Source organism: Vespula pensylvanica, chromosome 2 (genome assembly GCF_014466175.1).
Source record: "Vespula pensylvanica isolate Volc-1 chromosome 2, ASM1446617v1, whole genome shotgun sequence".
In the NCBI taxonomy this organism is placed as follows: Eukaryota; Metazoa; Arthropoda; class Insecta; order Hymenoptera; family Vespidae; genus Vespula; species Vespula pensylvanica.
In genome coordinates, this window is record NC_057686.1 from 8,741,431 (window position 1) to 8,769,349 (window position 27,919).

Below are 27,919 nucleotides of genomic sequence, written 5' to 3' on the forward strand. Positions count from 1 at the left end.
GTTCAAACAATACGTAGCGTCGAGTACGAGGTGCAAAAACGTTGTCCCTCTTATCATCGAGAGAAACACGCTAATTAGGACAACTGAAGTTCGGCCGTTGATACTCGCTAAATTAGTGGGAGAGAAAAAGAGAGAGAGAGAGAGAGATAGAACGATGAGTCCGCAGAAAGGAAAAGTGTGAGAGAGAGAGAGAGAGAGAGAGAGAGAGAGAGAGAGAGAGAGAGAGAACGAGAAAGAGAGAGAATATACGATCGACTCAGAGCGCTGTTTGGCGAAGCTCGAGCCTATCGAATATCTCTTCTCTGTCGTGTCCCGCGAGAATACTCGCTGAGGGAGTAGAATATCTGGTGTCGACTCACGTATACCGTGTGTTCAGGCAGATGCCTCGTTGTCTTTCTCGATTTTTTCTTGAATTTTCCCAACGAATGGTTGTATAAGGATTCTGCTGAATACCACCCCTATATTTCTTATATTTTCACCCTGTTGCTAGGACTATTTTCTTTCTCTTTTTTATACAAGCTATGTTATTCTTTTGTGCGATATTAGTCGATAACGATTAAACACTGCCAAATGAAAAAGAAGAATGAGTATATGATCGAACGAATCATAGCTTTCATTATTTTGTGTGGAGACATTTAGCAATAAATATGAATGTGTGTAATTGTTTGTATTGTATATAATTATATGTATAGTTATATACGTTTATTACTTCTAGAAATATCGAGAAGCTATTTTCTCTCTATCTCCGCGTTACGGTAATGTAAATATCGGTGACACATATGCTTCTTTCTACGTCTCAATTTTAAAAATTACAAAATTTAAATCCGCGTACAATCGTCTTGTATTTATAAAAGGATACTGTTTTAAATTCTGCGTGAACTTAACAAATCGCATGTATTTCATAACGTTGTCAAAAAATTCGAAAAGTTTGAATATCTTAAATTTTCGAAAATCTTCCATCGTTCGTTTTAATGATCGTTCAACATCATTGAATATACGAGACGTTTAGAAGAATTGAAAGAAGTTTTTTACGCTAAATCAAAGTGCTGCGTAGGCCGTCAAGTTTTCTGACATATCTTGCAGGAGCAAGCAAAAATTGCGGAACTACGTGAGAAGAATCGACAGAACGGTTCAAGTTATATCGTAATCAAGTAAGCAGTTCAGTCGAGCGATTTAGCTAGCTCGACCTTAGTCCCACTATCGGCGAGGCGTCACTGATTGGTTTACAGACTTGCCGCTCAAAGGTTTCTCTCTCTCTCTCTCTCTCTCTCTGTCTCTTTCTCTTTCTCTTCCAGTTTCCGAGTCACCCTATCTTCCTACTTCGCTTCCGCCCTTTCCGCGCTGTGGCTGTTTAATTAATTCTCTCAACATCTCTGCCTTACTTTGAAGAACCTACGCATCCGTCGCGATTTCGAACTTCATTACTGCCTTGAATATCAGAGTTCACGCTCGAATGATTGCGATGGTGACACATGCGAAAGAACGCAAATGTACAGGACAAGTCGGTAACTACTACCGCTTGAATTCATTTTAATGAAAAATTCTTCATCCTTTATCTTTCATCCTTTATTATCGGTGAAAAAGAAACAATCGTTTTAATTCATAAATGAATGTATTTTGAAAAATATATTTGGATTGAACTGAATGTGAAGATTAGAACACGTTGAAAATGATGTCCAATACTTTCATTTTCAATTTTATTTATCCTTTGTATTTTCGAAAATTTAGAGATTAATACGGTTCGCTTAGTATATATACTTGGTTGATATTCTCGAGAGAGAAAAAAGATACGTGTAAGTTGAATCAAAGTTTTGGAGTCCCAAATCCACTGGTAGGGTATTTAAGGGCAACACGCGCGAGTTGCTTTCTTCTGTCTTTCTTTCTCTAGTTCTACGAGGGTGGTCGAAGACAAAGCGGCCAGAAGGTGGGGTCGAATTTGTCGGCATGAGCCGACAAAAAAGGAAGCTCATGCTGTTGGCACAGCATTAGCCGAGAGAATTCAGAGAGGGTGGGAATAGAGAATTATTGCGAACACGTGCCGTTACTCGGACACGTTAGATACCTGGCTTGTTTCTACAGGAATATCTATATTCCATTTATTTTTTACAATTCATACAAATATTCGGCAAGTTTTATCTCAAAGAAAAAATCAAATGACTTCTTTGAAAGAAAACACTTCTTTTATAGCGTTACTCGAAAATTATTCAGAAAAGATTTACTTATTCAAAAAAGACAAGATATAGGTATGTTTCATATCTTCCTATGGAAGTGTTAATTATCACATCGTATTTACTTGTCAGATCTACGCTTATGCGACGTTCGTTATACTCTTTGATTTTGAAACGATACGACATCAAGTACTAAATATATTTGACATAAGAAAGAGACGGAAAGAGAGAAGGAGAGAGAGAGAGAGAGAGAGAGAGAGAGAGAGAGAGAGAGAGAGAGAACAAAGAGAGGAAGAAAGAAGGGTCACAGTGAAAAATGTGAGTTATATGCAAAACAAATTGTGCACAGCCTTTTCATTATCCCTCTGCCATCACGAGAGCTCTCTCTCTCTCTCTCTCTCTCTCTCTCTCTCTCTCTCTCTCTTTCTCTCTGTCTCTCTCTCTGTTTCTTTCTCTTTTACTCTCTATCTTTCTCTTCTTCTGGCCAACTGTAGAAAATTTAATTTCCAAAGTGAGTCGTCGCTCGCATGCCTCCGACGGCATTAATAGAAGACCGTGAGGAATATGACGAGACCGCTGTCACCTGCGGTCGGTCCTTTAAAAATGATTAACCTGACGAAATGAGCGATTCCGGCGTCTCCCGATGGTGTTCGATGAAAAATGACTTCCTCAGAGTCGTCTTCAGTTGGAACAAAGGAAGACAAAAGAAACCATTAACTTCTCCTCGTGTTATTGCACGGTATAAACCGGAAGGATCCGACGCGGTCATTTTATTTTTTTCGAAGGCAATATAAGTTGACTAGTATAGAGGATTTATAGAAAAGAGACTTGTACTGATATGCAAAGTATCGATATATTTATTATTAAAAAAAATGTCTTATCGATATGCATTTTTATCTCTGAATATAGACGTTAAGTCGTTGCAATTGAGACAAGGCAGGATTACTAAAAGAATGCCGAATTAAAATACCTACATCGTCAGATACAACGGATCGATATCGATACGTTATTTACCAGGCAAATCCGAACGAGTTCCCCTTCGGGAAGAGCATATCGATCATTTGAATCGATACTACGCATATCGATATGCCATCGAAGATCTCGTAACAAGTTTCGAACCGAGTGACACATCGTTCTGACAAGTGATTTGTCACGCTAACGACGTTCCATTAATACCCAGACCGGATTTATAGTTACGCAGTACAATCGTATGCAGCATACGATTCTTAATTTCTTCTCTCGGAAATGAAGACTACATTGAAAATTCATTAGAATAAAATTTTAATTAATTAATAATACATGATGAATTCCGTGCCAAAGAGAGTTTAGTCAAAGTCACTCAACTCTCTTACAGACGTTTTTCTGATACGTTTTTTTGGGAAGGAAACTTTATCCATATTGTCCCGACAATGATCGTCTACTTTGCAGGGTATTATTTAACGAATGGTCGACAGCCAATTAGCTATTGAAGTTTCATAGTGATTGCCAGTGTATAACGGAAAAGCGAAAGAAAGAAAGCAGCTTCAATATAGCTGGCTCCCGTTCGATGTACGAAACGCATCCGGGTATTCGATCCGAGCCCATACCCTTCATCTTCGGGCACGGCTTAATGAAAAGCGTGATTGAAGTCTGGTAGGAAACAGAGAGAGAGAGAGAAAGAGAGAGAGAGAGAGAGAGAGCAAAAAAAAAGAAAATGAGAAAGAAAGAGAGAACTACGATCGAACGCGAAATCGCGATGTTGAGAGTGTTTCCGAACCAATCACCAAGCTTCATTAAAGAGCCGATAATTTTTTCTTCCCTCTCTTTGCCTTTACATCTGATGGGATTTATGAACCAGCTTTAATATCCCATTCTCTCACCCATCTAAAGCAGAAGTTATTCTTTTCCTTACTCTAACGATAGAGTTAGAGAAATTCTTTCACCTGGGATCTCTCGAAAGTGGTACTTTGAGAGCGCTCGAATTTGGTCTACCTACGAAGCTTCTTGAGTTTATCGAGAGTACGGCCGTTCCCTTCGGCGCTAAGGGCTGTATCAAAGTAAGGAAAGGGAGAAGAGCAAACATTTTTCTTCGCTCCTTCCCGAGCTAATAACCTCTGCATATTTGATGGAGGGTTCCATTCTATTTTGGAAAATCGTTTCTCGTCGACAACGACGACAACGACGACGACGAAAGTTGCACGGTTTTCTTACCCCTGGACGGTGACTGCTGGAAGGGAAATCTAATTTCTTTCGCTAACACGATACAATTTTGATCCAGCGCCGCAATCTGAAAGCTTTTATGTCTCCAAGGTGGATAAATCTTGTATCTCTTACCACTACCATCTTTCTGTTCCTTACAGCTCGTCTCAGAACCTTTTCTATCTCGCTCGCTCGCTCTCTTTTTCTCTTTGCCTGTCTCTCTCTTTCTCTCTCTCTCTCTCAGTTCGTGTTTCGAGACTCGTAAATTAAATTGACCGATACTTTGTAGCCGGTTAAATTCCGGCTTTTGTTTACTACTCCTACCACTTGGTATTGATCTTCTTTCTTTTTCTTTTCCTCTCCCTCTTTCTCTCTCTTTTGTTCTTTCTTCTTCAAGAAAGCAGTTTCTACGAATGACGGATAATTTCTTTTTCCCCATCGTAAAAAAATCGGCCCTTTCATTCGAGGAGGGAGGAAGCCTCCTCCGAGACTTCGAGTTAGTTTCCTCCGTCTTTCGTTTTATTAACCTTCGCTCGATTAGTCGATGTCCTGGTATTTTCGTGTGGCCTGCCTTCCCATCCGGTCTTCCGAGACTACCGTCGGACGATCCACGTCCTATTTACGTCGAGTAATCGCGGCTGAGCAACGACTTCGATTAGGCTAAGTGACGAGACGAGATTAAAGTCTCCGTCTCTTTCCTCGGGAGTGTTCTTCGAAACACAAAAGCTTTCATGTACTCGTTTCTTTTGTAAACGAGTATATATTTTCTATGGATATATTTTACGGGCACATCATTTTATTATACTTGTTCAGGTACAATCGTTATTTTACAAGTGAAGAAAGAATTTAAGTTTGAAGCAAGAGTGCAACGCCAGCCAAAGTCCATTTAGCAGGCTTGTCCTTGGTCTTAAGATTGAAAGTCCAAACGTAAGTAGGCCCTCGTGTACGAGTTTTGTAAACTGGACACTCGTACATGTTTCTCAAATCTTGCTTATCTTGTGTAATAGCTCGTACGTTTATAACCGGCATCATAGGAAACAATTCTTTCGATTTGGAATCGATTATGATCCCAGTCTGGACATCCCATCTAGCCCCTTCCATAAAAATTCCATGGATGTATGCACCGTCTCTCGGCGCTGACGTAAATTCCTCTTTGTTCTTCTTCGTCACGTCGCAGTGAAGGCACATTTTGTCTAACGGTAACTCCTGCCTCCTGGCCGTTGATTGCATGATCGCTGTCAATAATGATTGAGGATTGAAGAAACCCGCGAGCCAGACTGAGGCTGGTAACTAAACAAGAATTACAAGGTTCTTCGTAAATTGCTCGGAAGTATTATTCAATAGCGATAACATTCAAAGGAAAAAGCATGTTATATTTTCTCTTACAACAAAGTCGGTAGACCAGCTTTCCAATTCTCTCAACCTCAATAATAAGTCGACGAACCAACTCGTAAGACCCAACAAAGAAGGATAGGCTCTCATCGTCCAAACGGGTGGAACTTGATCGAGAAACAAAGCGTTCTCCAGATCCTCCATGTCTGATGTAATCGTCAGTTCACCCTTCAATCCTAAATCCAGCTCACGTAGCGACCGTTTGATCTCGCTCGTCAAATAATTCATCCTCTCGCACTCTTGGAAGGCGACTATCACGTAAGGTGTACGCTCTTCGACCTTTCCCATTATTTCGGACATGTTGAACTCTTCCGGTAATTTCTCCATTATTTCATCCAACATTTGTTTCACCTATTAAACCATCATTCGATTGATTGGAGTATTTAAATAAACTACAAATTATCGATGTACCTTGTCTTCTCTGGTTACTGTCTGTCCTCCAGAACTACCGGCATCTCTAGGCTGCATTTCGAATACAGTTTTAAATAAATTTTCAGCCGTCATTGTTAGAAAACCTATCTCAGCGTTTGGATGTAACCCATACAAGTATGGAGATTCCGGAGGTATAACTTCGTCTATGTAAGCGTGATAGCCAGCTAAATCCGTGTTGGGTGGTGCTGGAAAACCTTTAAAAGAAATAAATTTGTTAAATTGAAAGCAGTAGATTTCGTTTAATAAGAAAGAAGCATTTTACCTGGCGCTAATTGTAATTCTCCATCGATTAAATCTGCTTGTAGGAATTCTTCGAGATAAGAAACGCAGAGTCTTCTATCCCAGTCGTCCGTTATGTGTCCACCATACATGATTTCACCAAAGAGATACCTTTAAGTACGAAATAAATTCTCTATAAAATTGATTTTTTTCGACGGACTTTATTTTGAGAATTGTTTTTATGAAGTACCAACCTTAGATCTTCCCAAGGTACCTTCGGACTTGCTTCTAAATAATTATAGAGCACGCTAACGCTAATATTCAAGTCACCAACGTTGAAAGGGTAGATCTTGTTCCATCCTTGAGGGCCAAACTTTCGTCGTTCAGCTACTACAGCGTGAAAGTAACAGAGAGAGAACAAAATAGCTTTGAATTCTGCTTCCTTGGTGCACATTTCTAGGGTCTCTTGGGTGAAATTATCCAAGGCTTTGTGTAGATTCGCCTGCATGCCAGTCGGTGGCTCGTTCGTGATTTTGATAGACGATTCTAGGATACCCTGAGGGATTATATGGCCGGAAGGCGAACCTGCTGGTTCGGCGCTCATAAAAACTCTATAATCTTCATGAGAGCCGTCAGCGGTTGTTTCTAATTTTTTTTCTAACAAAGGTAACCACTTCTTAACGAGATGTATATTCTGTAGTATCACCCAATGACCATTCTTAGCTGCTATGTCCATGGCTTGTTCAGCTACAGTCTCTTGTCCTTGACCAAGAGAAACGTTGTGAAAATTTTGATTGTCCGACGTGAACTTTAATCGTTGACCGAGGTCTTCTACATCCTGAAATAACATGAGAGAAGATAAATAAGGTTGGTAGACAGTTATTTGGGGACATATTGAAAAAATTACTTTACTTTGAGAGGATTGACGCCAGGTGAGAGGATAAAAAATATAGGAGTACTAGGACTAGCCTCTTCGAAAGATTTCACAAACTCCACTGTCCTCCCTTCGGTGTATCTTGGACCGAGTTTCTCCTCGATAAAAGCGGTAATAGCGTAAGTCATTCGATCAGGCCGAAGAGCTCTCAACATACACAGCCTTTGTATCGCTGTTTTATTTTTCCACTCCTGTGGAAATTTCTCTCGCTCTGGGCACTCACACTCAACGAATTTTTTCCAACGCTTCGTCGAACCCTCTATGTCTCTATCCAAGTTACTGTAACGAGATTTCATTTAAAAATATTTTGTTCTATTCCATTATTTAGTGGTTTATATTTGCTTTTTCGCTCACCGAAATTCTTCTCTAGTAGCGAGACTTCTAATTCCACCCCAACTAGTATTGGTGAGAAAATCAACGGGAGATGTAACGTGAGGAGTTATGGGAAATCTTAAAAGGAAGTCGAGCTCGCCAGGAGTAACTTCATTACGAGCTAAGAGAATTTGAAAGGCCATTTGACAAGTAAAAATCAATTTATCGCATTCGAAGAGTCCCCTTGTGGTATACATGAAAACTGAGTAGGTTATACAGTCTATGAGATTTTGAACTCTACCGTTAACGTTTGCCGCAGGCTCGGCTTTCGAAATAGCATTTTGAAATACTACGCTGAAAGCCTTCAGCGAGAATTGGTAGATTGGATTTATAGTGTTCAAATCATTTAAAATGAAATACAGCAAGGAAGCTCTGGCTGCGGCTGGTCGATAAAGTTCACGAGCAGCATCGATTTCTCGACTTGTTCCACGAGCTTCGGTGACCCTAGACTCTATTTCTGCCGCTGTCTTCTTCGTGGTTTCTAAATTTTCAACCAATGACGTGTCCTCGAGAACATTGCTACCAGCCGATGACAATCTACGACAATATATTGCGATTATAGCCAAATCGACGGATAAAAAATTATGAAATTTTAGGATGTAATCATAAACTACCTTGAGAGAAGAGAATCTTCCAAACTGTTCAGTGTAATTTTAAAATCATTTTGCTGTCTCGTTAGCTCCGCTTTAAGTTCCTCTAGATCGGGTCTTTCAGCTTTCACGACTTCTGCAAGCAGCTGATCTTCAAGGCCATCTCTCGTCACGGTGAAGTTGATTAATGTCGTCTGAGCTTGCATTTCTGGTTTATAATGAGGATTGGCCAGTTTTGTATGAAGTATCAGTCGGAAGTTAGAATTGTATTCCACTTCTTTATCGCCTATCTTAATGGCCCGACCTTTTTTTATCAGATTTCGTCCTAACAACGTGTCCAACACGGGATCAACGCTTTCGCCAATGTTTTCGAGGAGTACTGTGGAACCAGCGGCCAAAGAATGCTCGATTACTTCGAGATAACCTCGTTGACCTAATCTAATAATTCGTAACTCCTCGCCGTATTTTTCTTTGATCCATTTGATCCCTTGAAGCTGCGTTAATAACAAACATATTAATTATTACTTGTTAGTTCGATGGATAATTATTGGATTACCTGTGGATCTATCATTAGTGGCCAACGATCCGAGCTAATTAGAATGGTAGCATTTTCTGTTGACATTCTGTCGTTTGGCAAGCCCTCGTTATTCCATTTTGCGATTTGCGTGTCGTCTGTCAATAATGATAGAGGATCCAGTCCTTCGGTAATTGGTACGGAAGGTTCCAAGTTTCGTAAAAATGGTAACCACTGCTTATTCAACAAATCTTGACGGAATTGTTTTGTAAAGCAACCAACATATGATATAAATGCTGTTACCAAGAGAACATCTCCTGGTAGAGTGGATGCCTGCTGCATGAAACTAATATTTTTTAACACTTATAATTATCCTTATTTTCTTTCCTTTACGTTTGATGTTTATTACTTTTTTTTACCTTGCTACAGATTCAGCCCAACGAACGTTCTCAGATGCCAAGCCACCGACTAGTCTGTTTGCAAGTGCAATCGTTGCATTAGTTGCATCTGCTTCCTGTTGACATTTCAATTTTTCAGACGTCGCTTGTTCAAAGTCTGCGGTTAATTTGGCTAACTGTTCTTCCAAAGACTATTGGAAAAGAAAAAATGAGATCCTTGAAAAGTCAAAGCCACTTTGTCTGATAATCAGAGCACTCACAGAAACTTTTCGTTTAATGACTGACAATTTGTCTTGCGCAGCAGCCAACTCAGCGTTCGCTTGGGCGAGTGCCTTCCTCTTAGGTTCAACATCACAAAAAACTTCGTAAAACTTGATGATATTGATCACCCAAGCGCACAACCCAGCAGCAGCGGCAGATTTCGATCTCACGAATTCCGGCTCGAATTCCGAGTCCTTCAGATACGGTTGTATTGCCTTTATAACTTCCGGATGGATGTTTTCCTTATCATAATTGATCAAAGCATCGAGAAAGGTATCGACTTTCGCCATGACGATCTAGGAACGTACAAAAAAAGTTAACGTCGAAAAATGTTCAAATAATTTTATAGGGCGATACCTTTGCTGCTTTCCAGCTTCTATCTTTCGGAACTTTTCCATTTGGTGCGAGCAAAACCATTACAGCCGCTGTCACGTTTGTCACGGCACCAGGTGGCGAACCGAACGACTTCAATTCGGTGAGATTCGCTTTATTTAATGTATTCAAAGCTTCTTGGGCTGCCAATAAGGCAGGCTCGGCTTTCATTAAATCCACCTCGCAATCCTTTTGCTTCTTCGATACTTCCTCGGCTATTATAGCCACTTTGGATTCTTCCTCGTCGGCTGAAAAATTTATTGAGATTTTTATATGTCCCGTTTCTATTTCGTTAAAATAATTACCTAGCGCTTTTTCCGTTTGAACCTTCTCCGTTTCAACTCCGACAATGGCAATCAGAGCATCAGCAGCTTCGTTTTTTTGTTGTAACTCCATTTCTTGTACGGCCAACTTTTCTTTCAAGCCATCTACTTGCACTGCCGTCGATCTGAGCTTATCCAGACCATTTTCTAATCTCACGACGCTCGCACGAAGCTCGCTAGATTTGGTTTTTAAAAGTCTCGTATAGAGACTGATCTGTTCCAAGAAAGATTTAGGAGTCGTGTAATTATAACGACGTTCGCTAGCTAAATAGTGTCGACTAGCTGTATTGACACTCGTGTGAGCGTGGGCCATAAATTTTGCAACCGATTCCCTATATAAAACGTAATCTCGCATGTATGAAAGTACAATTACGACCTTGCTGTTTAGTAAAAGATAATTAACCTGTAACTCTCTGAGAGTTCATTAAGTTCTTGCAGAAATCTTTTCGAAACTGACATCAAAGCTTCTTGAGGCCATTCGTGAAACCAATTGATCGCTGTACAATTTACTATAGCCGGAAATTTTCGAGATCTGACTCTCAGTGTGGATCCAACCGGCGAGAAGCATAAAACAATTCTCAATTGACGTCGTACGCGATCGATAAAGAATTTCCAACAATTCTCGCGAGTATCGAGCATGCCGGCTCCCTTGACTTCATTTCGCACGCCTGTGATTCAAACAAAATCATCAACTTTAAACATCAACTTTGTCTGTTGCAACTTACCAATATAAAAATATACCTGCTATTATATTTTCTATTTCGTCTTCAGCGAAAAGATCGGGAACTTCACCAGATGCGAGCATATCGTTAATCAATACAAGAAATTGCTCGTTTGGTACTTGAGCATCGGTCATGAGGAAGACAATACCAAGATTTTTTAATCCCGACTTCAAATATAGCGATGCGAGTTCCAATTTAAGATCGATGATGCCGTAACCCTTCTTCAATTGAATCTGGAAGACTTCCAGTGAACTTATGAAGGCAGCCAAACGGGAAAGGCTCTGTTTGCCAGAACCACCGACGCCAACCAGCAGTGCGCTTCCTCTTGGCGATTCCAATATCCTGTTTATGCGGCAGACATTCATCATGGCATCTTCAAAGAGTACTAAATTCATAGCAGCTACAAGATCGTTGTAACTGATCATAGCTTCGGATAATAATCGATGCAACGTAGCCCAATCTTTTATTGGCATATATTTTGGTTCACCAACTCCTCCTAAAGTATATTTTATTTCACGATCAAAATTATTCGAATTATCTCTAGTTACTTTAGTAGCAAAGAAAACCTGCGAAATGACAATAAATATTTGGCTTCTCCAGAATCGAACCCTCGTCGACTTCTTCCACATTCTTTTTCAGAATATCCAATTGCAATTTCGAGAAAGTTTCTATATCTTTTTCATCTACTAATTTATCTCCGTAAACTCGGTGAGTCTCATGCATCCAAAGTCTTATTAAATCGATCGACGATTGCAAGCACTCGTTACCGCTGAACAACAAACCTTGGAAGCAGTTGGAAAGATCGCGGAGATTAAAAACATAATGGAACTTGACGGCTGTTGGTAGGAACATCTGTGCGCAACGATGATGCAGTTGAATCGAGGCTTGAACGATATTGGAACAGAGTTCTGTGACGCAAAGTGGAAATCTAGAAATAATGATAAATAAAAACAAAATGCTGCACATTTATAAGGATTTACATAAAAAGTATTCTCTTATCAGTCACCTATGTTCCACGTTTGCAAGATGCTGTGACAATATCGAGGCATAAATCGTTGTCAGAGATTCGGTATTAGGAAAACTAACAGCAAAAACAACAAAGTGTCTTTGCAATCTCGGATTGATCGTGAAAGATCCCGCCGTAGGATTCATGCAACTCACATATTGACAATTATGTATGTCTTTCAGTGTTAGTTTCGTTCTGTCATACCAATGACCGTAATCTAAATGCTGACGAATTAACGTGTGAGGTTGGACGGTACCGTAAGTATCAACTTCCGGCATATTCATATCATCGATGAAGTAAACCAAATTTTTGTTTCCTGGTGGACCGTAATTCCTACCTGCCTTCTTCTCCAAGGACTTTTCTAGGATTTTTTGTAACATTTCCGATGTCGTGTAAAAATTGAATGGCACGTTCGAAATCGCATAATTTTCTGATAGCTGTAAGAGTTTATCGGAAATCAAAACGGTTTTTCCACAACCTGCAGAACCAACTAACATTACAGGATGTTTTTCGGGCATTAATAAATCGAGGAAATATTTTATTCTTATAGATTCGGACGTATAAACTAAAACGGCTTGTAAAGGCATTTCTGAATCTAGCTCGAACTTCGGAAGACGTTCGGTCCACAAAACGAAGTCTTTTGTCTCCGAATCGATGTAGTAATCAAAAACAGTGCCTTGCGATGGGAACCTAATCTGTTTGAACTCGTTCACCCACCATTTGGTGAATTCTATTCGATAATCGATAGTCTGGTCTTGAAACATGGCCGAACCAAATGCCCAAACAGCTGCGAATACAAAGTAAAGCTCGTAATGATCTTTCAGAAAATCAGTTGCCGTTAATTCTGGTTTTAGAAGACAGTTGAGTAAATGGCATAACATTTCTACGTGGGCCATATCAGCTATAGGTGTAATCTTTTTAAATCTGCTCCGTAAAGTTTCCAAACACGTAGGAATATATTTGTCAAAGAGCATCACTAAATTGGATTTTTCAACGGGATTGCTTCTCTTCTCGACCCAGCTAGTAACATATGGATTCCAGCCTAAATCTTGCGGATTTATATATAAGATCCCAGCTCGTGATACAGTGGCAGGAGTAGCCGTTCTAAGATTCGATATCTCGAAGAGCAGTCTCATAGCTGGCGTCAACGCTATTCTCTCGTTGCTTGCCAACGTAAGAACCTTGTTATCGTCCATAACAGTGTTCAAAGATTCGATCCACATTGGATCGATATCACCGTCCAACAAAATCCACTTGGGATTATCGCCTCCCAAATTAGCCTGTTCTCGCATGATCACAGAAAAGAGACCATCTTTCCATTCGCGAGTCGCCGGATTGATAATTCCGAATAATTCGTCGTTGGTCACAGCTTTTGGATTCAAATCATTATATATTGGCTTTCTCTTAATATTCTGATACGTTCTAAACAAGGTCTTCCATACTTGAGTCTTCCCAGATCCAGCAGAGCCTACTATAAATACGGAATGTCTTACTTCGAGTAATTCTTCTAACTGTACAACCTTCAGAATAAAACCATCCTCTGGTTGTAACGAAACATCGGTAGCAGCCTGTTTAACCATTTTCTCAAACTCGACGTCTCGTTTTCTGGGTACGTCCAAGGCCGGAAAAAGATCCGCAATCAAGCCCATGAAGACAGGTAGATCGTCCGAGACTACTTTAGGAATATTGAAGTCTCTCAGAGCTCTCATGAGAACTTCTTCTTCGGGTCTACCAGGATCACCTCTTTTCAAGCTTCCTGCCACTACGAGAACAGACTTTATCGCCCTCAATCCCCAGTCGTAATGGTCTTGCTTCGATAACAATTCCTTGCACAATGTATAGAGTGTGATAAATTTTCTCGCGAGTACCCTTGCCTCCTGAAATCCCTCTGCTACCAGCATAATTTCGCAAATTAGTTCGAAATCGGGCACGACCATGGCGCAAGGTCGAAAAAGCGCCTTCAAATTCTCCGGTAATTCTGTACGACCAGCGTAACCCGGATTCATTGTTATGAATACTCCTACAGTCGGTTCCAATCCAATTATCTCACCCATGAAATTGAATTTTTCCTTTTTATTCTTGATGGCGTCCTGGATCGATTTCACTTGTACAGCGACGACCGAGAGTACCTCGACTGTGATTCGATTGAACTCGTCGAAGCAACCCCAAGCACCCGTTTGCGCCAGTCCCTTGTATATGTTTCCACAGGATTTGTAATCCATTTGTTCGGAACAATTGAAGACGTAGACCATAATTCCAAGAGCTCTACCAAGATCCTTCGTTGTTTCTGTTTTACCCGTACCAGCTGGACCAGCTGGTCCACCGCCCATGATCAAGTGTAACGATTGCGTTAAAGTTATATAGCATCTATCGGTCAGTGGCGTAATGACTAATCTAAATGATCGATAAAAAAAATAATTTCATAATAATCGAAGATTACGACAAAAATTTCTCGATATATCTTATCTCGTATCTTACCGAGGAGTATTTCCTAGATACTCGTGAGAATATTTAAACTGGGCGTCGCAAATATTGGCAAAGCAATCCTTCTCTTTCTCATCCCAACGATGCCGCAATTGACTTTGCCACTGAAAGGCTTGAGCAGTTTCTACTTTCGACTGAACCAACTTTGTTACGACGTCCCTGGAGTGCACGTCTATCGTGCAAATCGTCATCACTTTTTGTCTCTCTTGTTTTGTAAGTTCTCCAATTAATAACGTTATCAGAGTACTTAACTGAGAGATCTGCTTCTTTAAGTAATCCTTTATTGCGTTATCGTAGCCTTCCTCCAATCGAGCAAAGGCTAAATTAACTTCAGTTGTCCACCAGATCTGCGTACCACAGAGAGAAACTTGAGCTGGGTAATCGAAAAGCCATTGCTCTCGCGGTTTTTCTTCGTAAGCCATAACGGCTTCACTGAAATAATGCCGAATCGAAACCCTCATGGTAAGTTGAAGTCGATTCAACCAAGCCTCGACCGGTCCATCGCAAATCATCTCGCAATTACAAAATTCCACATACTCTCCGTCCTTCGCGAACATTCCTTTAAAAGCAGATATACTAATTTATCTCTCACTTACGTTGGACTATATGTTCAATTGAAAATCATATTCTCTAGATTCACCTGAAACACGCTTAGTCGTCTTCTCGTTCGAATAGTCGAATTTCAATCGAGCCATCGAATCAAACAACTTCGTCAAGTGTTTCGCTACGATTTCCGGCTGATTTCCATTGGACAATATGTCCAATAAATCGCTCGAAGATACAAAGTAAAATCGAGGAAAGGCTAAACGTTTTGCTTCCAAATACTCAGCCAAAGCTTTCTCACATAAGATAAGCTCCTTTTGGAGTATATCCAAAGCAGCTACCAAACCATCTTTATTTGTTGCCTCGATCACGTTCGGTGTCTTCGCCATTTCTGTCGTCATCTCTTTGAATTCCTTATCTATTTTATTGAATCTCTCAGCATCTATAGGCAATTGACGACGAATGTCCTCGGAGGACATGAAAATACTTTCTAAATGCATCCAAGTTCGTTGAACTTCGAACCAAACGGTGGTTACTTGATCGGCGATGCTTAACTTTTTTTGCCAAGCTGAAACCTCTTCCAAGAAATGCGCAATGAACTTGGATGTGATCAGATTTTGTAATTGAACCTGAAAAAAATTTCTTGAAATTCGATAAAGTCTCTTTTAGACTGATGTTCTTAAACAAAAGTTAAGTGACGCGTGCCTGATTTTCTTCCAAAGTTTCGATCAGCTCTTCGCTCGCTCTGATCAAAGTTGCACCCGTTCTAACGTGAATCTCTTTCTCGAATTCCATTTTCGACCATGTGACGTTCAATTCTCGCATATACTTCTCCATCGACATTTCTTTCACTGCTTTATCCACAATATTCTTTACTTCTTCCTCGCATTCGTGAAGATTCAGTTCAAGTAAATCGGCTAACTTTGTCGATTCATCCATTACGAACCGTACCTACACAGTGGAATCTTGTCTAGCCTCAGTTCAGAACAAAATCTATCTTTTATATTTCCACTTCAGGAGAGAAAGGATCAAGACTGATCGAGTGCATTTCAACAGCAATGAAATCATAGGAACGTGTTCCATGAATGGAGTCTTATGAAAAAGTATAATGAATTTATTCAGAAAATATACAATGATACTTTACAATGATCGTTATGATTATGATTATTTTAATAAATGGTTAAATTAATTTCGAGAGATGCAGCGATTTATAAAGACATATATTAAAAATTAATTAAGCCATCAAAGTGCCTTAAAATAGTTTGAAAATGATATGTCTGATATTATGATATTAAAGCACAGATTGAAAAGTGATTTCATACAATAATTAAAAAATATATTATACAGTGCACTTTATATACAGTGAACTTACGGTCATCTCTGGAGTCATGTAGCCCAATTTCTGCAACATCGATAGCGTATGTACAGCAGTGCAACTAATTCTAATATACATTAATGCAACGTACGCGATTAAAAGTTTGCTAGTATCGGTATAAAAAAATATCATGAATTTCTTAAAATGTAGACAATTTTTTAATAATGATCTCTTAGTTGTACTTATCCTAGAAATTAAATTTTTATCAGGCACGTAACATCAATACCTTCGTACTATTCATCAACTGATTCCAATGTCTTTCCCGAATCGCTGGATTTTGAAGTTCTCCAACCGCTCGTAATGACGTTAACATATTTTTCACAGTTGCTTCGAGCAATGTGTAAGTATCCCATTGACGCATTTCTTTATCTAAAGCTAATTAAGTAAAAAATATCATTAATTTCATTTTAATTCTTAATAAAAAAAAACCGTACATAGATTCCAAGTATTAATCGTCAACTTACTGACCTCGAATTTCTTTGGCAAATTTTTTACACTCGATGTCCATATTTTCCACATCGATTTTCCTCCAAGGAGTAGTTTTCCATCCGTCTATACTACTCAATACGATATTTACGTAATCCCACAATTGCTTAAGCATCTTCAGTTCCTTTCTACATTGTTTCAATTGCTTAAATTCCGGCACACTCACCTCGAACAACGAGGCTGACTCTTGTATATCTTTCATTTGACATTCCAACATGTGAATTTCCTTATGAGCTTCGTCCAGCAATTCGTACGGATTTTGACAGTCAAATTTGAAAAAATCATAACGTTTGAATGCCTCGCGATAAAGCATTATCGTGGTATCAAATGCAGAAATGCGACCACGGATTCTGGAAACCTCGCCTATGCACGAGATTTCGTTGAAAAAATGTTTGCAATCAGGAAAAGAAAGATCTAAGAAAGTTAACAAAAGTTTTACGAACTGGCTTGTAAGGGGGCAACCTGTTGTTTCACCATGAGGGCCAATTTTTTCGTGTTGGCCCATTGTTCTGGGAGTTCTTGAAGTAATACATTCACTTCCTCGGGAATGTCTTGATCGTAAAACTTGAGTAACTCGACGGTTTCCTCCAGGGGTTGGAACATTTCGTCCGTCGTAGGTTGTCTCTCTTTAACTTGCATCAAATATCCCATAATACTGACAAGTCCTAGATAATCTCCAGGTTGTACTTGCTGCAATAATCCTTCGTCCGCTCGTCTAGATAGATATTAAGTACTTTCCATTAAGTTCATATTTTAGTAATAAAGACGTACATCATGTTATTTCATTGATACCTTATAAACGCTCCAAGATCCGATAGACTACTAGTAACACGATCAACCATATGTGTCTTGAACATACTTGACCATTTACAAACAATGTTTAGGACTGACTGTCTGAAGGGTCGTAGGTCTACCCTGAACCAACCGCAAAACACTCTCGACAGATCCATTTCCTCGATCTCGAGATAAAGACCCTCGTAGAGATCGATTTGTTCACGGAATTGCTCCTTCTTCGGCGCAGACCGCACTGGACCCTTGGGATCCTGAGCAGCTACCATCTCCATTTCCTCTATCGTTAACTGTCGACTGTATTCGAGAAACTGTTGCATCACCACATCCCTATCTTCGAGCCAAAGATAAGCGTATCCTGATTTCAGACGATCAAAATTTATTTTCAGTGAAAGGTAATGATTATCGTTTGATAATTATTTCTCCAAGTTGTAATTACGATACCTTCAAAAGTTCCACAAAAGTCGGTCGCCTCATCTATCGCGGTAGCTAAGCTTTCTAAAATTTCATTCTTCATTCCCTTGACATCGGAGTCGTTTTCCAATTCCTCGGCATATCCAATATAGTCGGCCTTCAGTCGTGGAATCAGCGTGGCCATACCAATGATATCGTTCAATAATCCAGCAGTAAGTTGTTCGAGACCATCGGGATCGTCGGGTTCCAACGAAGGCACATAATAAAGATCGGGTTCTCTCAGTTCTAATTTAGCTTCTAGAAGTGGTTCGTTTTGAACGCTTGAATCCATATTGTCTGCCAGGTAACCAAGAGTACAACCAACGGCTTTGCGAAGTGACTCTATTACAATATCGTCTACGTATTTTACGTACTCCTTCCAAGCGTTCTTCTCAACATCGTTGATTTGAAACAGTTTCTTGTTTTCCTCCAACAACGAATGTATTTGCTCAGCAGCCTTTTTCACATCAGTGTAACGTTTCGACACTCTTTCCTGTCTTTCGTCTAAACAAAGCAACGTATCCTTGCGACAATCCTTTCTCTCGAAAAGAGGCATTTTTGTCCAAGGCTCCAAAATTAATTTTATTCTGTCTATATTCGCTTGAGAAGCTCTCACACGTTTCCAAAGTCCGTTTACAAGCTCTTCCAATTTCACAATGTATTCTGAAAGTCCATCCGATCGCCAACAAAACTCGGACTCACCTTGGAATATCATAGAATCGATTTCCGCTAGTTCCGATTCGATCAAATCATGCTCGACGCTTCTCGTCGTTCTACAAGTGTCATTATAAGAGTCGATGGTCGCGGTAAGTAATGTACGGAATTTTCTAAAAGTCTCCGCTTTCTCGGACACCTGATACATTATTTAATAAATAGGTGTATATTACAATGTATAGATTTTACCGTGATTATCAATTACGATAAAAAATATGTACCTCTAAGGCTTCCTGAGGAATGTCCGAACGAGACATATGTTTCAAATAGTTTACTTCCTTCAAAATAGCTAAGAAGTCGGGATCGAAATTCAATCGTAAAATAGAATGTCGATCCCTGATCATTAAGTTACAACCTAAACCGGTATCTACTGTCCTTGGGACGGCTTCCGCCCACTCCACAAAAAGATTTTCTTCTTTTTCAGAAAAAATATTCATGAGTCTTTCATAACGTTCGATTATAGCGATTCCCTCTTCCGTATTAACGATACTAAAAGTAAAATTATTATTTTCTGCAAAGTTCAATTTAACGATTAAACTCGATTCTACATACGGATTTGGTATGGCTTTGAAATTTTGAATAGGAAGATCGATTCGTTGTCTGAGCATACTGGTGAAGGTTAAAGCAGCTGTCAAAGGAGGAAGATCTATTAGAGCTCCTTTAGTGCCACGATTGAATAAAGCCTCGACAACGTTCAATTCGATATTAAGAAGTTCCAGAATCCTCGAGTATCGGTTGCTAAATTGTTTGCGTATCATCGGCCTATCTAACACCGATCCTGCGATATTGATCAGCTAAAATCGTTTTTTGAATATCAGTTTATAAAAGCTTTAACTATGTAACTATTGCAATGAAATGTTTTCATACTTTGAACACGCTCTCGAGATTACCACAGTCATCGAAAGATTGACACAATATGGCGGCCAGTTTACTGTCCAAATCGGTAATGGATAGATTAAATTTCGCACAGTCTACGGCAAAAGTTTCGTCGTCCGGCTCGAGAACATCGTTAGCTCGTATCGTAAAAGAAACAAAAAGCTGTTGGAATTCCTTGAAAATACCGATGATTCTTGTACTAAGCGATCGACCAAGAATACCACCGATCTCGATTTTCTCGAGCTTGGAAAATTCTATAACGGTATCGAAAAGCCACTCTATATCCGCCAAACGTTTGAGAAACGCGTCAAGACGTATGAAAACGACGCCAGAATTGAAAGACCAAGGTGGTGCCTCAGGCTTCATACCGGGCATGTTTCTTCTTGCCTCGAACTGACGTTTAAATTCTTCCAGAATATCTGAAAGGGCGAAATTTATATCGTATTGGCTTTAAATATCTTGTTGAACCATACCTCGCGATATCTGTACGCGTTGAAGTGCCTCGTCCACGTCACTCTGAAAAATTGACGTAGGATCGAGAAATTTTTGAGCCTCTTGTATCAATAAATTACATATTTGCCGTAACATGATGATCAGTTTCGAGGAACTCTGATAATATTTCGAATGTGCCCACGCTAATCCCAGAGAATGAATCAGAACTGCCATTAAAGGTTTCGTTTCGGAAAAGTCTGTCTCTTCAATAGCCTTGAAACACTTCTCCAATGGCATCAAATACAAGGATATGTCCTTTGCTTCCTCCAAGGAAGCCACGACGTTCTCCGAGAGCGTTCGAAAGCATGGAAAATAAGCACTGTCGGTTTTCTCTAAAATCGTCGCCATTTTCTTTACTCTGTCCTCCTGAAGCTGATCGTAGATATATCTAGAAAAATATTATGCTCTTTTAATTTTGATGATTTTTTCTTTCCTTTTTTGATCTTCACTTCTCTTCCACCTTAAATTCGCCAGTTTAACGGACCAATATTCTAGTTCAACATTCGGCGTTGGTTGTTGACCGTTCTCAAAAGCGGCGCTCGATTCGTGAGTGACAACGTCATTCACCAAATAAGCCCACTTTATCACTACACCCTCGATGGCGCTCTTCAGATACAAATCGACCGCCTGCGGTCCTACCGTCGAGACCAATCTCTCGACCTCCGTCACCTTCTCCAAGCCGGCTGGCATTGGTAGAACTGTCCTGCCATTCACTTGACCTTTCACCTGATCATCTCGAAGAAATGTTGTTTTAATCGTTGATATCGCACAACTTATCACATATCATATCAAATGAAAATCTTCATTATCCATTTAGAAGTACAACATGAAAGCTTACCTGATACAAAGTGCCTCTGAGAGAGTGCACATGCCTAGAGATATCCTGAATCGCTACATCCGGTAGGTCCTTGTGATTCTTTGGATTACTCAAAAGTGGCGCAAAAACGTTATCGATCAAAGTAGCCAATTGATCAACTACACGATGAGAGAGATCACCGATTATTAATATCGATGAATAGGCTCCTTTCTCTTTCGGTAATGGTGCTTTAACCGTTTTCACGATATAAAGACCTACGGTCGAGAGTTCAATCTAAGGATCCATGAAACCCAATAGATCGTATGTTCTTACTTTTACCGTCTCTCTCACCTTTCATTCTTTGACACGGTATTGGAAAAGAAGTGGATGCTACCAGCTGAACATTCGGTGTCAGTACAACAAAGAGAGCCATTGGTAGTGGATTATCCAGAAAATCGAATACAGCGGTCCTATATTCTTCGGTCAATAATAATTTTCCCCATTTCTCCGGTTTTAATTTAAGAGACTTTTGTACAAATCCACCGATATACTCGAGACGAAAATCCGTTGGTGCGTCCGACGCAGCCATTTCTTCTGTCAAAATGAACAGAGTCCTTCTTTTAATAATTAATATTCATAACTCGTTAGGATTGAATTTTTATAAGTTCCAATAATATTCCGTTAAAGCTTTGCAAGCAGGTCAGGAAACCAGGTACGGACTGAACCTGGTACGGTTGCCACTACTATTGGCAACGATCGTGTCTTTGAAGAAGGCTCGCTCGCTTATTGGTAAGCCTATTGTCACGGAACGCACGAAATGTCCTGAAACGCGGCTGACATTGCACGCGATCCGTCCTCTTTATCCTTTCCTTATTTCTACTCGCGAAGAAGCTTTCGTAGTCGTTACAGAACCTCAAGATGAGAAAACTATTCTAGAAAATTTGGACGAAGGTTCCGCTGAATTGATTTGTACGAAATTGTGGAATCGAAAGTAGTGAGTGTACTTTATAAATTTTTTTAATTACTCATTTGAATTATCATCGGCGATAACAAAAAGTATTTCTTTGAAGGTATTTTATAATATTCATTTTTTTCAAATTCAGAAAAGAAATGTTGCAAAACGGGTTGTAAAAATCATACGTTTAATATCTAAAATCAACTAGTTTCAAGTTTCCAGACTTAATATAGCTAAGCGTTTTGACTGACTAATTTATATAATTTTTTAGAAATACTATATATTTTATAAATTATTGAAATTGATTCCCTTTTTCGAAGTCTTAAGTAACGTTAAAAAATCTTAGACGACGTTAAATATCGACTGGCCTACATAAATTACCGAAAGCAAATAGGTCAATTCTTTTCATTTTATTATATAGAAAGCAAATCATGATTTAAGAAAACGAAATAATAATATTTTTGTAACTACTCGATATTTCATATTATAATTATTTTTTTCAAGTGCATATTTTTCAATATGTAAGATTTTTAATGTATAAAATACTCCATCGATGTATTCGTACATTTATTATCTTTACATGAATATAAAATAAGCATGATAAGATGGATACTTTTCATTTCGCTTTAGTCATATTAGAAAAAAGATCAGGCAAACGCATTCTCCTTCTTCGATTCTTTCATGTAGAATTATTTCCTATTCGCATATTCCAGCATATCTTGTATCCCTCTCTACGAAACAGAATTCGTTCTTATCAAATCTTTATCGTACATATTGGATTAAAAGACGAACAAAAAACGATAATCAAAAAATAACTATGATAGTAAAGATGTTGGAACGTCTCTCTCCTCTGTAATATCGAGAAAAAAAACATTCAGGATAGGTATGGACGGTATCTTTATCAATTATTTTGATTTATTTTCTTTAATTACATACATTCGATTAATTATCGTGAAATACTCTCTATGATTCCATGAAAAAACATACATACGATCTTTCATTCTCTCCTTGCGTTTTATTGCTTTGATTATCCTTCCATTTTTTATAACAACAAAGCAAGCTCATGGATTATCAGTGCTGCGCACAAAACTGATAATTCTACATTCTCCTCGATTCTTCTCAATTCCCGATTCCCTTCCCTTTCTACAGTAAAACGCTTTTCGCGCCCTTTTTTGTCGCAACGCGACGTGAAAATTGATGACAGAGAATCTCGTGCGGTTCCATGGCCATTTTACTTTCGACTTTTCCTAGCGACTGAATAATGCGCCCTCCGTGCAACTTCAAAAGTGATTTCTTATTTAGGGAGCTTTTCAGCCCGACGTCATTTTTCACGGACGCCTTCGTCGATCCGACGTCGCGATACCACCGACGCCTTTGAAACGTCTTCCTCCTCCTTTCTTTTTCTTTTTCGCGAGGAGAAAAAATATCCGGCTTCTTCTTAGTCGCGACGAACCGAAACTCGATGTAAAAGAACGTTCATTTGAATAAATTAATTTGCCGCTTGGTTTAGGATCATTATTAATTTTCTTATTATTTATGCATGAAGATCAACCCTAAAAATAAACATCACTTCATAGTTCCTCGGTAATGTTGTTTGCCAATGTCATCTATCAATAAGAAATTTTGTTAAACCCCTTTGTTCCCGCAATAGACTCGCGCATAACAAAGCACCCTTATTGCCTAAATAAAGGGGCCTAAAAAGTTTGTTATTCCGAAGTTTCTCAATTGTGTTCAAAGATACTGTTAATTCGATGTCCGTTAATTCGATAGAATACATCAATAGTACAAGCTTACACACTCACAAGCATTATCCAAACCTTCGTTTTTAGTATTCAACTCGTGAATGATTCAAAATTCCTTGGAAGCGCTCGTGAAGCTCGTTCGGCCTCGTCCGATCGGAAAATCCTGATTGACAGAAATAAACCAAGAGCAAATAAAAATCGACGACGGACGGCGTCGTCTATAAATTCGACGCTCCGATCGAATGAGAATATTGAAGCATTCGAAAGATAAAAAGAGATAGAGAGAGAAAAAGAGAAACACATCTGCCGAATACAACGCGACGCACCGAAACTTTTCAGGGAGGCTTAAGAGGGGAAGAGAAAAGCTGTCACTTCGCGAGTACGTACTCGTCACGCTTATACACGCTTCAGGCTGACAAACGACATTATGATAATCCCCAGATGTATGTTGGCTCTTCCAACGTTTCCCCGTTTAGAACGGTCGAGAAAATTCCTTGGTGAGAGTCGTACACAGTTGGAATACGCTAGAATCCTCGAATTTCGCTACGTCTTCCAAATCGCCCAGTCCTACTCAAAGACGAATAAGAAAAAAGGAAAGGTAGAGCACAGATTCGCCGGGCACTTCAGAACCCGCAATTTCAGAGAATAAATTCGACGAAGCGTGAGATCGAATTGGCTCGTCGCCAGGTACGTTTCCTAACGAACATTTCCCTAATAAAATCAGAACCCTATCTGGAGCGACCTGGACGCGCAAAGGTTCCTTACAATCTTCAGGATTAGGCATCTGTCTAAAAAAGAGAAAGAGAATGAAGATGAACAAAATAGTAAGAGAAAGAGAGAGGACATATGAGACGCTCTAGCGTTTATAATTCAAGACACGCCTTTTGCGGCTAGAGAAACGCAAGAGAGAATTCACGATACGTACCACTCTGTGTTACTAATTTAGGCGCTAAGGGCGTCGCGCTCCGACAACAGAATTTATTATTTTAATTATGCTAGTATTTTCAAGGTACCGCCTTCGTCTTTGTGGACGAAGAACGAGTTAGACTTTTGCCGGAGAAGACATTACTAAATTGCGTGACGATACTTCGGTCCTCGATGCTATTAAACGTTCGCCATTGCGTTTCTGCGGCTTCCCGTTTTATGAGCTTAATTTTCTTGGTTCGTGACATCCAAGTTTACGGTGACTGGTGTACGTACGAACGCTGTACGTGCCTCGTATACAGTGTGTTTTAAATTTTAATCACCATACATTCATTCTTTTGATTCTAAATATAGTCGTCTCTATTAATTAGTCTTGTTATTTCGATTCATTCGTTCGACTTTAAAGATCTTTTTTATTTATTAATTAGCTTTACCATAGCTAAAGCTAAACGAACCATCAATTCCGATTAATATTTCGATCAAGACTCGATCGTTCGTTATTCCGTGAACGTAAAGACCACCGGAGGGCTTCTTCTGCGCAGTAATTTTTATCCTTCTAATAGAGTTAATCTCCGGACACGATCCCTCTTTCTCTTTCTCTCCCTTTCTCTCTCTCTCTCTCTCTCTCTCTCTCTCTCTCTCTCTCTCTCTCTCTCTCTCTCTCTCTCTCTCTCTGATTCTCCCTCAAGGAAAGAATTTTGTCAAAATCGACCAATCCACGTTCTGCCACGTCGCTAATTTTTTCAGAAGATATACTATCGGCATCAGAAATAAGTTTTGATAAAGTCCTCTTTCTCTTCTTCCGTATTCGAAAAGATCAGCATCTACTAGCGTCTGTTGTATTCTAAGAAAAGAAAAGAAATAAGAAGAATATAGAGACAACATCTGCTAGCGTCTCTTATTCCTAAGAATAGAAGAGATATAAAGAAGAAAATAGAGAAGGAAAATTCGACGCAAGAAGGTCCTATCCTAGGCTAAAGAAATTTCCTTTTCTCTTGACGTGCGCGCGCGCATACGCAAGCTGACTTCAACCACTTTCTCTTCTAATGCCCTTGGCGTGTGTCTGGGAAATTCTCCAAGTTAAGCTGCAGCAAGCTCTCCATTTTCGCCCTCTTCAGAAGCTCTCAACAGGTTACCTGGGTTCTCTTCTTTCTCGAAAGTCTATTCTCTATTTCTTTCTCTCTCTCATCCCCTTTCTTTCCCCAAAGCAAACTTTCCGTTATCTCTCTCTTTCTCTCTCTCTCTCTCTCTCTCTCTCTCTCTCTCTCTCTCTCTCTCTCTCTCTCTCTCTCTTTAACCCTACGCTTGCTTGATACGAATAAAGCAAAGAATGGACAGTAAATGACTCCAGTAGATTCACAGCACCCTTCTTTTTCCTCCGTCTAACATTCAGGGATTGCTTTTTTAGCGAAGGTGTTTAACCGTTTTCATTTCTCTTTCATTTTCTCCAATTGTGACAAATATAGGTCAATTCGTTTTGTATGTTGGAGAAATAATTCATTCGAATTGGACGTCCTAATGAAACACTTACCTATCGTGTTTTTTTCATCAATCTCGTTCTCTTCCTTTTCGGCTTCCTCTTGCGACGACTCGCGAGAATCCATCATCGATTGTAAGAGCTTCTCGAATTCCCCCTTTTTCTCGTCACATGGATGATTCTGCCAAGTTGGCACTGGCTCGCTGCCCTCCTCAGACTTCTCAGCCTCAAACTTCTCCGAATCGAGAACGCTCCTAACGCTACTACCCTCAGAATCCGACATTCTTGCTTCTGCAGCTTGTTTCTCACGAGGGACCTCGAAAATTCGACGACTAGGCGTCTCTTGAATTCTAAAAGGAAAAGAAAAAAAGAAATAGGAAAATTGTGACCTTTGAGATTTTCATTGATTTGTCTTGACGTTACTTTCAACGAACAACGTATCAAGAAAAATAGTAAAATCATATAATAATGTAAGCCTACATTTTGTTCATTTATTATTCAGAGATATTAACGGAAACTTAATCTATTTTAATAGAACATAAAAAGATAATTGCGCGTATATTTTAATCAGACACATTATGCATTGTGTATATATATATACACACTCATACATATACATAAATGAAAGGACACCCCCTCGAAGATGGCGCCAATAGTTTCCGCTCTTCCATCTAGCCGATTTTCTGCCACCTGAGACCTTGTGCAATACTCTCGCTTATTGCGAGGAAAGGGGAGGAGAATAGAGAGAGACAAAGAGTGACGTACGACGTAGACGCGAAGGCACGTCCGTCGATAAAGCTATGTAAAGGATGAGAGAAGAGAGAAAGGAGAAACTTCTCTAAAGTGTAGACACGTAAAATGGAGCCATACGCATTCATATCAGCTTACTTTACGAGCGTGGCAGTCCTCGCACTGAAAGTGCCTCGATATTCGGATATTATCCGAGAGCTGTGCACGGCATTCTTTTTTCTTTCTCCGATTTCTCTTTCTTTCTCGATATGCAAGAAGATTTTCGATCTCGCTGACATCGACATATCTTCTTTTATCCTCTCTCTCTCTTTCTCTCTCTTCTCTTTCTTTCGTTTCTCCTTTACTTTCTCCTCTTCTCCCTAAGCTCGCTTTGTCTCCAAGTCCTCTTACTGCGATGGCAGGATGGATTTTCGTCATATCGCGACGTTAGAGTGTCGAAAAGAGGGGAATACTCGAAGCTCGTTCGAGTTTTGACGAGGGTAGAAGAGAGAAAGAGAGAGAGAGAGAGAGAGAGAGAGAGAGAGAGAGAAAACAGAAATATCCGATCTACTAGGTGGCAAGAATGTCGGTTGGCAGGAAAGGTAAAAAAAGAGAGAAAGAGGAAGAGAGAAGATCCATAAATTCTTAAGAAAAAATAAAGTAAAGACTCTCTCGAGTGCGTCAGCTCTAAGAGTATCCCATCCTATTTTCCTATTCAATTCGCTTTTTTCTTGGACAATGTATAAAAGATAACGAGTTGTCGATGATACAAAAGTTTATGGATTCTACGGGTGTGGTCGAAAGCAAACACTTCCTAGCAACGGCCGTGTTGCTTCGTGATCGCATCTATCTGGACATGTTCCAAACTTTGTTCCCTTGAGCGAGGAAAATTCGAGAAAATTCTTGTTAACGCATACGTTGAATTCGAAGTTGGAAAAAGCACGCATAAAATCATACAGATTTTGACTCGTTCGTGTAAACAAAAAATAAGCGACTCTTGAAAAATTGTTAATATTCTCGAAACTTGTATGTATTTTAAGGTTTGTTCGACGGATTTGTACTTACCGTGTTCCCAGTTTTCTTTTCTTCAAAAACTTCGATATTACCCTATAATGAAGGTGCACTCGCTATCGTGCGACTATTCGCGTTGATCTTCGCACCCTGTGAGGTTTGTCATAGATGTGAAAAACGTTGTGGCGCCAC

At 39.6% G+C, this 27,919-nt stretch overlaps 1 protein-coding gene across 1 annotated transcript; it reads right to left on the reverse strand.

The window, feature by feature from the left end:
* Nucleotides 1–4,930: 4,930 nt before the first annotated feature.
* On the reverse strand, nt 4,931–27,870 carry LOC122638045 (dynein beta chain, ciliary). The gene is made up of 35 exons (XM_043830666.1): nt 27,782–27,870; nt 26,042–26,337; nt 21,241–21,483; nt 20,932–21,164; nt 20,554–20,819; nt 20,075–20,481; nt 19,593–20,020; nt 19,278–19,519; nt 18,947–19,214; nt 18,003–18,864; nt 17,562–17,916; nt 17,213–17,484; nt 16,752–17,132; nt 16,510–16,658; nt 16,281–16,310; nt 15,614–15,859; nt 15,006–15,537; nt 14,360–14,924; nt 11,882–14,275; nt 11,442–11,803; nt 10,895–11,371; nt 10,557–10,821; nt 10,136–10,485; nt 9,816–10,078; nt 9,458–9,754; nt 9,219–9,388; nt 8,842–9,145; nt 8,310–8,779; nt 7,678–8,232; nt 7,302–7,602; nt 6,644–7,227; nt 6,433–6,560; nt 6,150–6,364; nt 5,733–6,089; nt 4,931–5,636 (listed from the first exon to the last, which is right to left on the reverse strand). Exons 2-35 carry the CDS (start codon nt 26,268–26,270, stop codon nt 5,193–5,195), a joined length of 13,644 nt encoding a protein of 4,547 aa, XP_043686601.1. The 5' UTR covers nt 26,271–26,337; nt 27,782–27,870; the 3' UTR covers nt 4,931–5,192.
* Nucleotides 27,871–27,919: the final 49 nt, after the last annotated feature.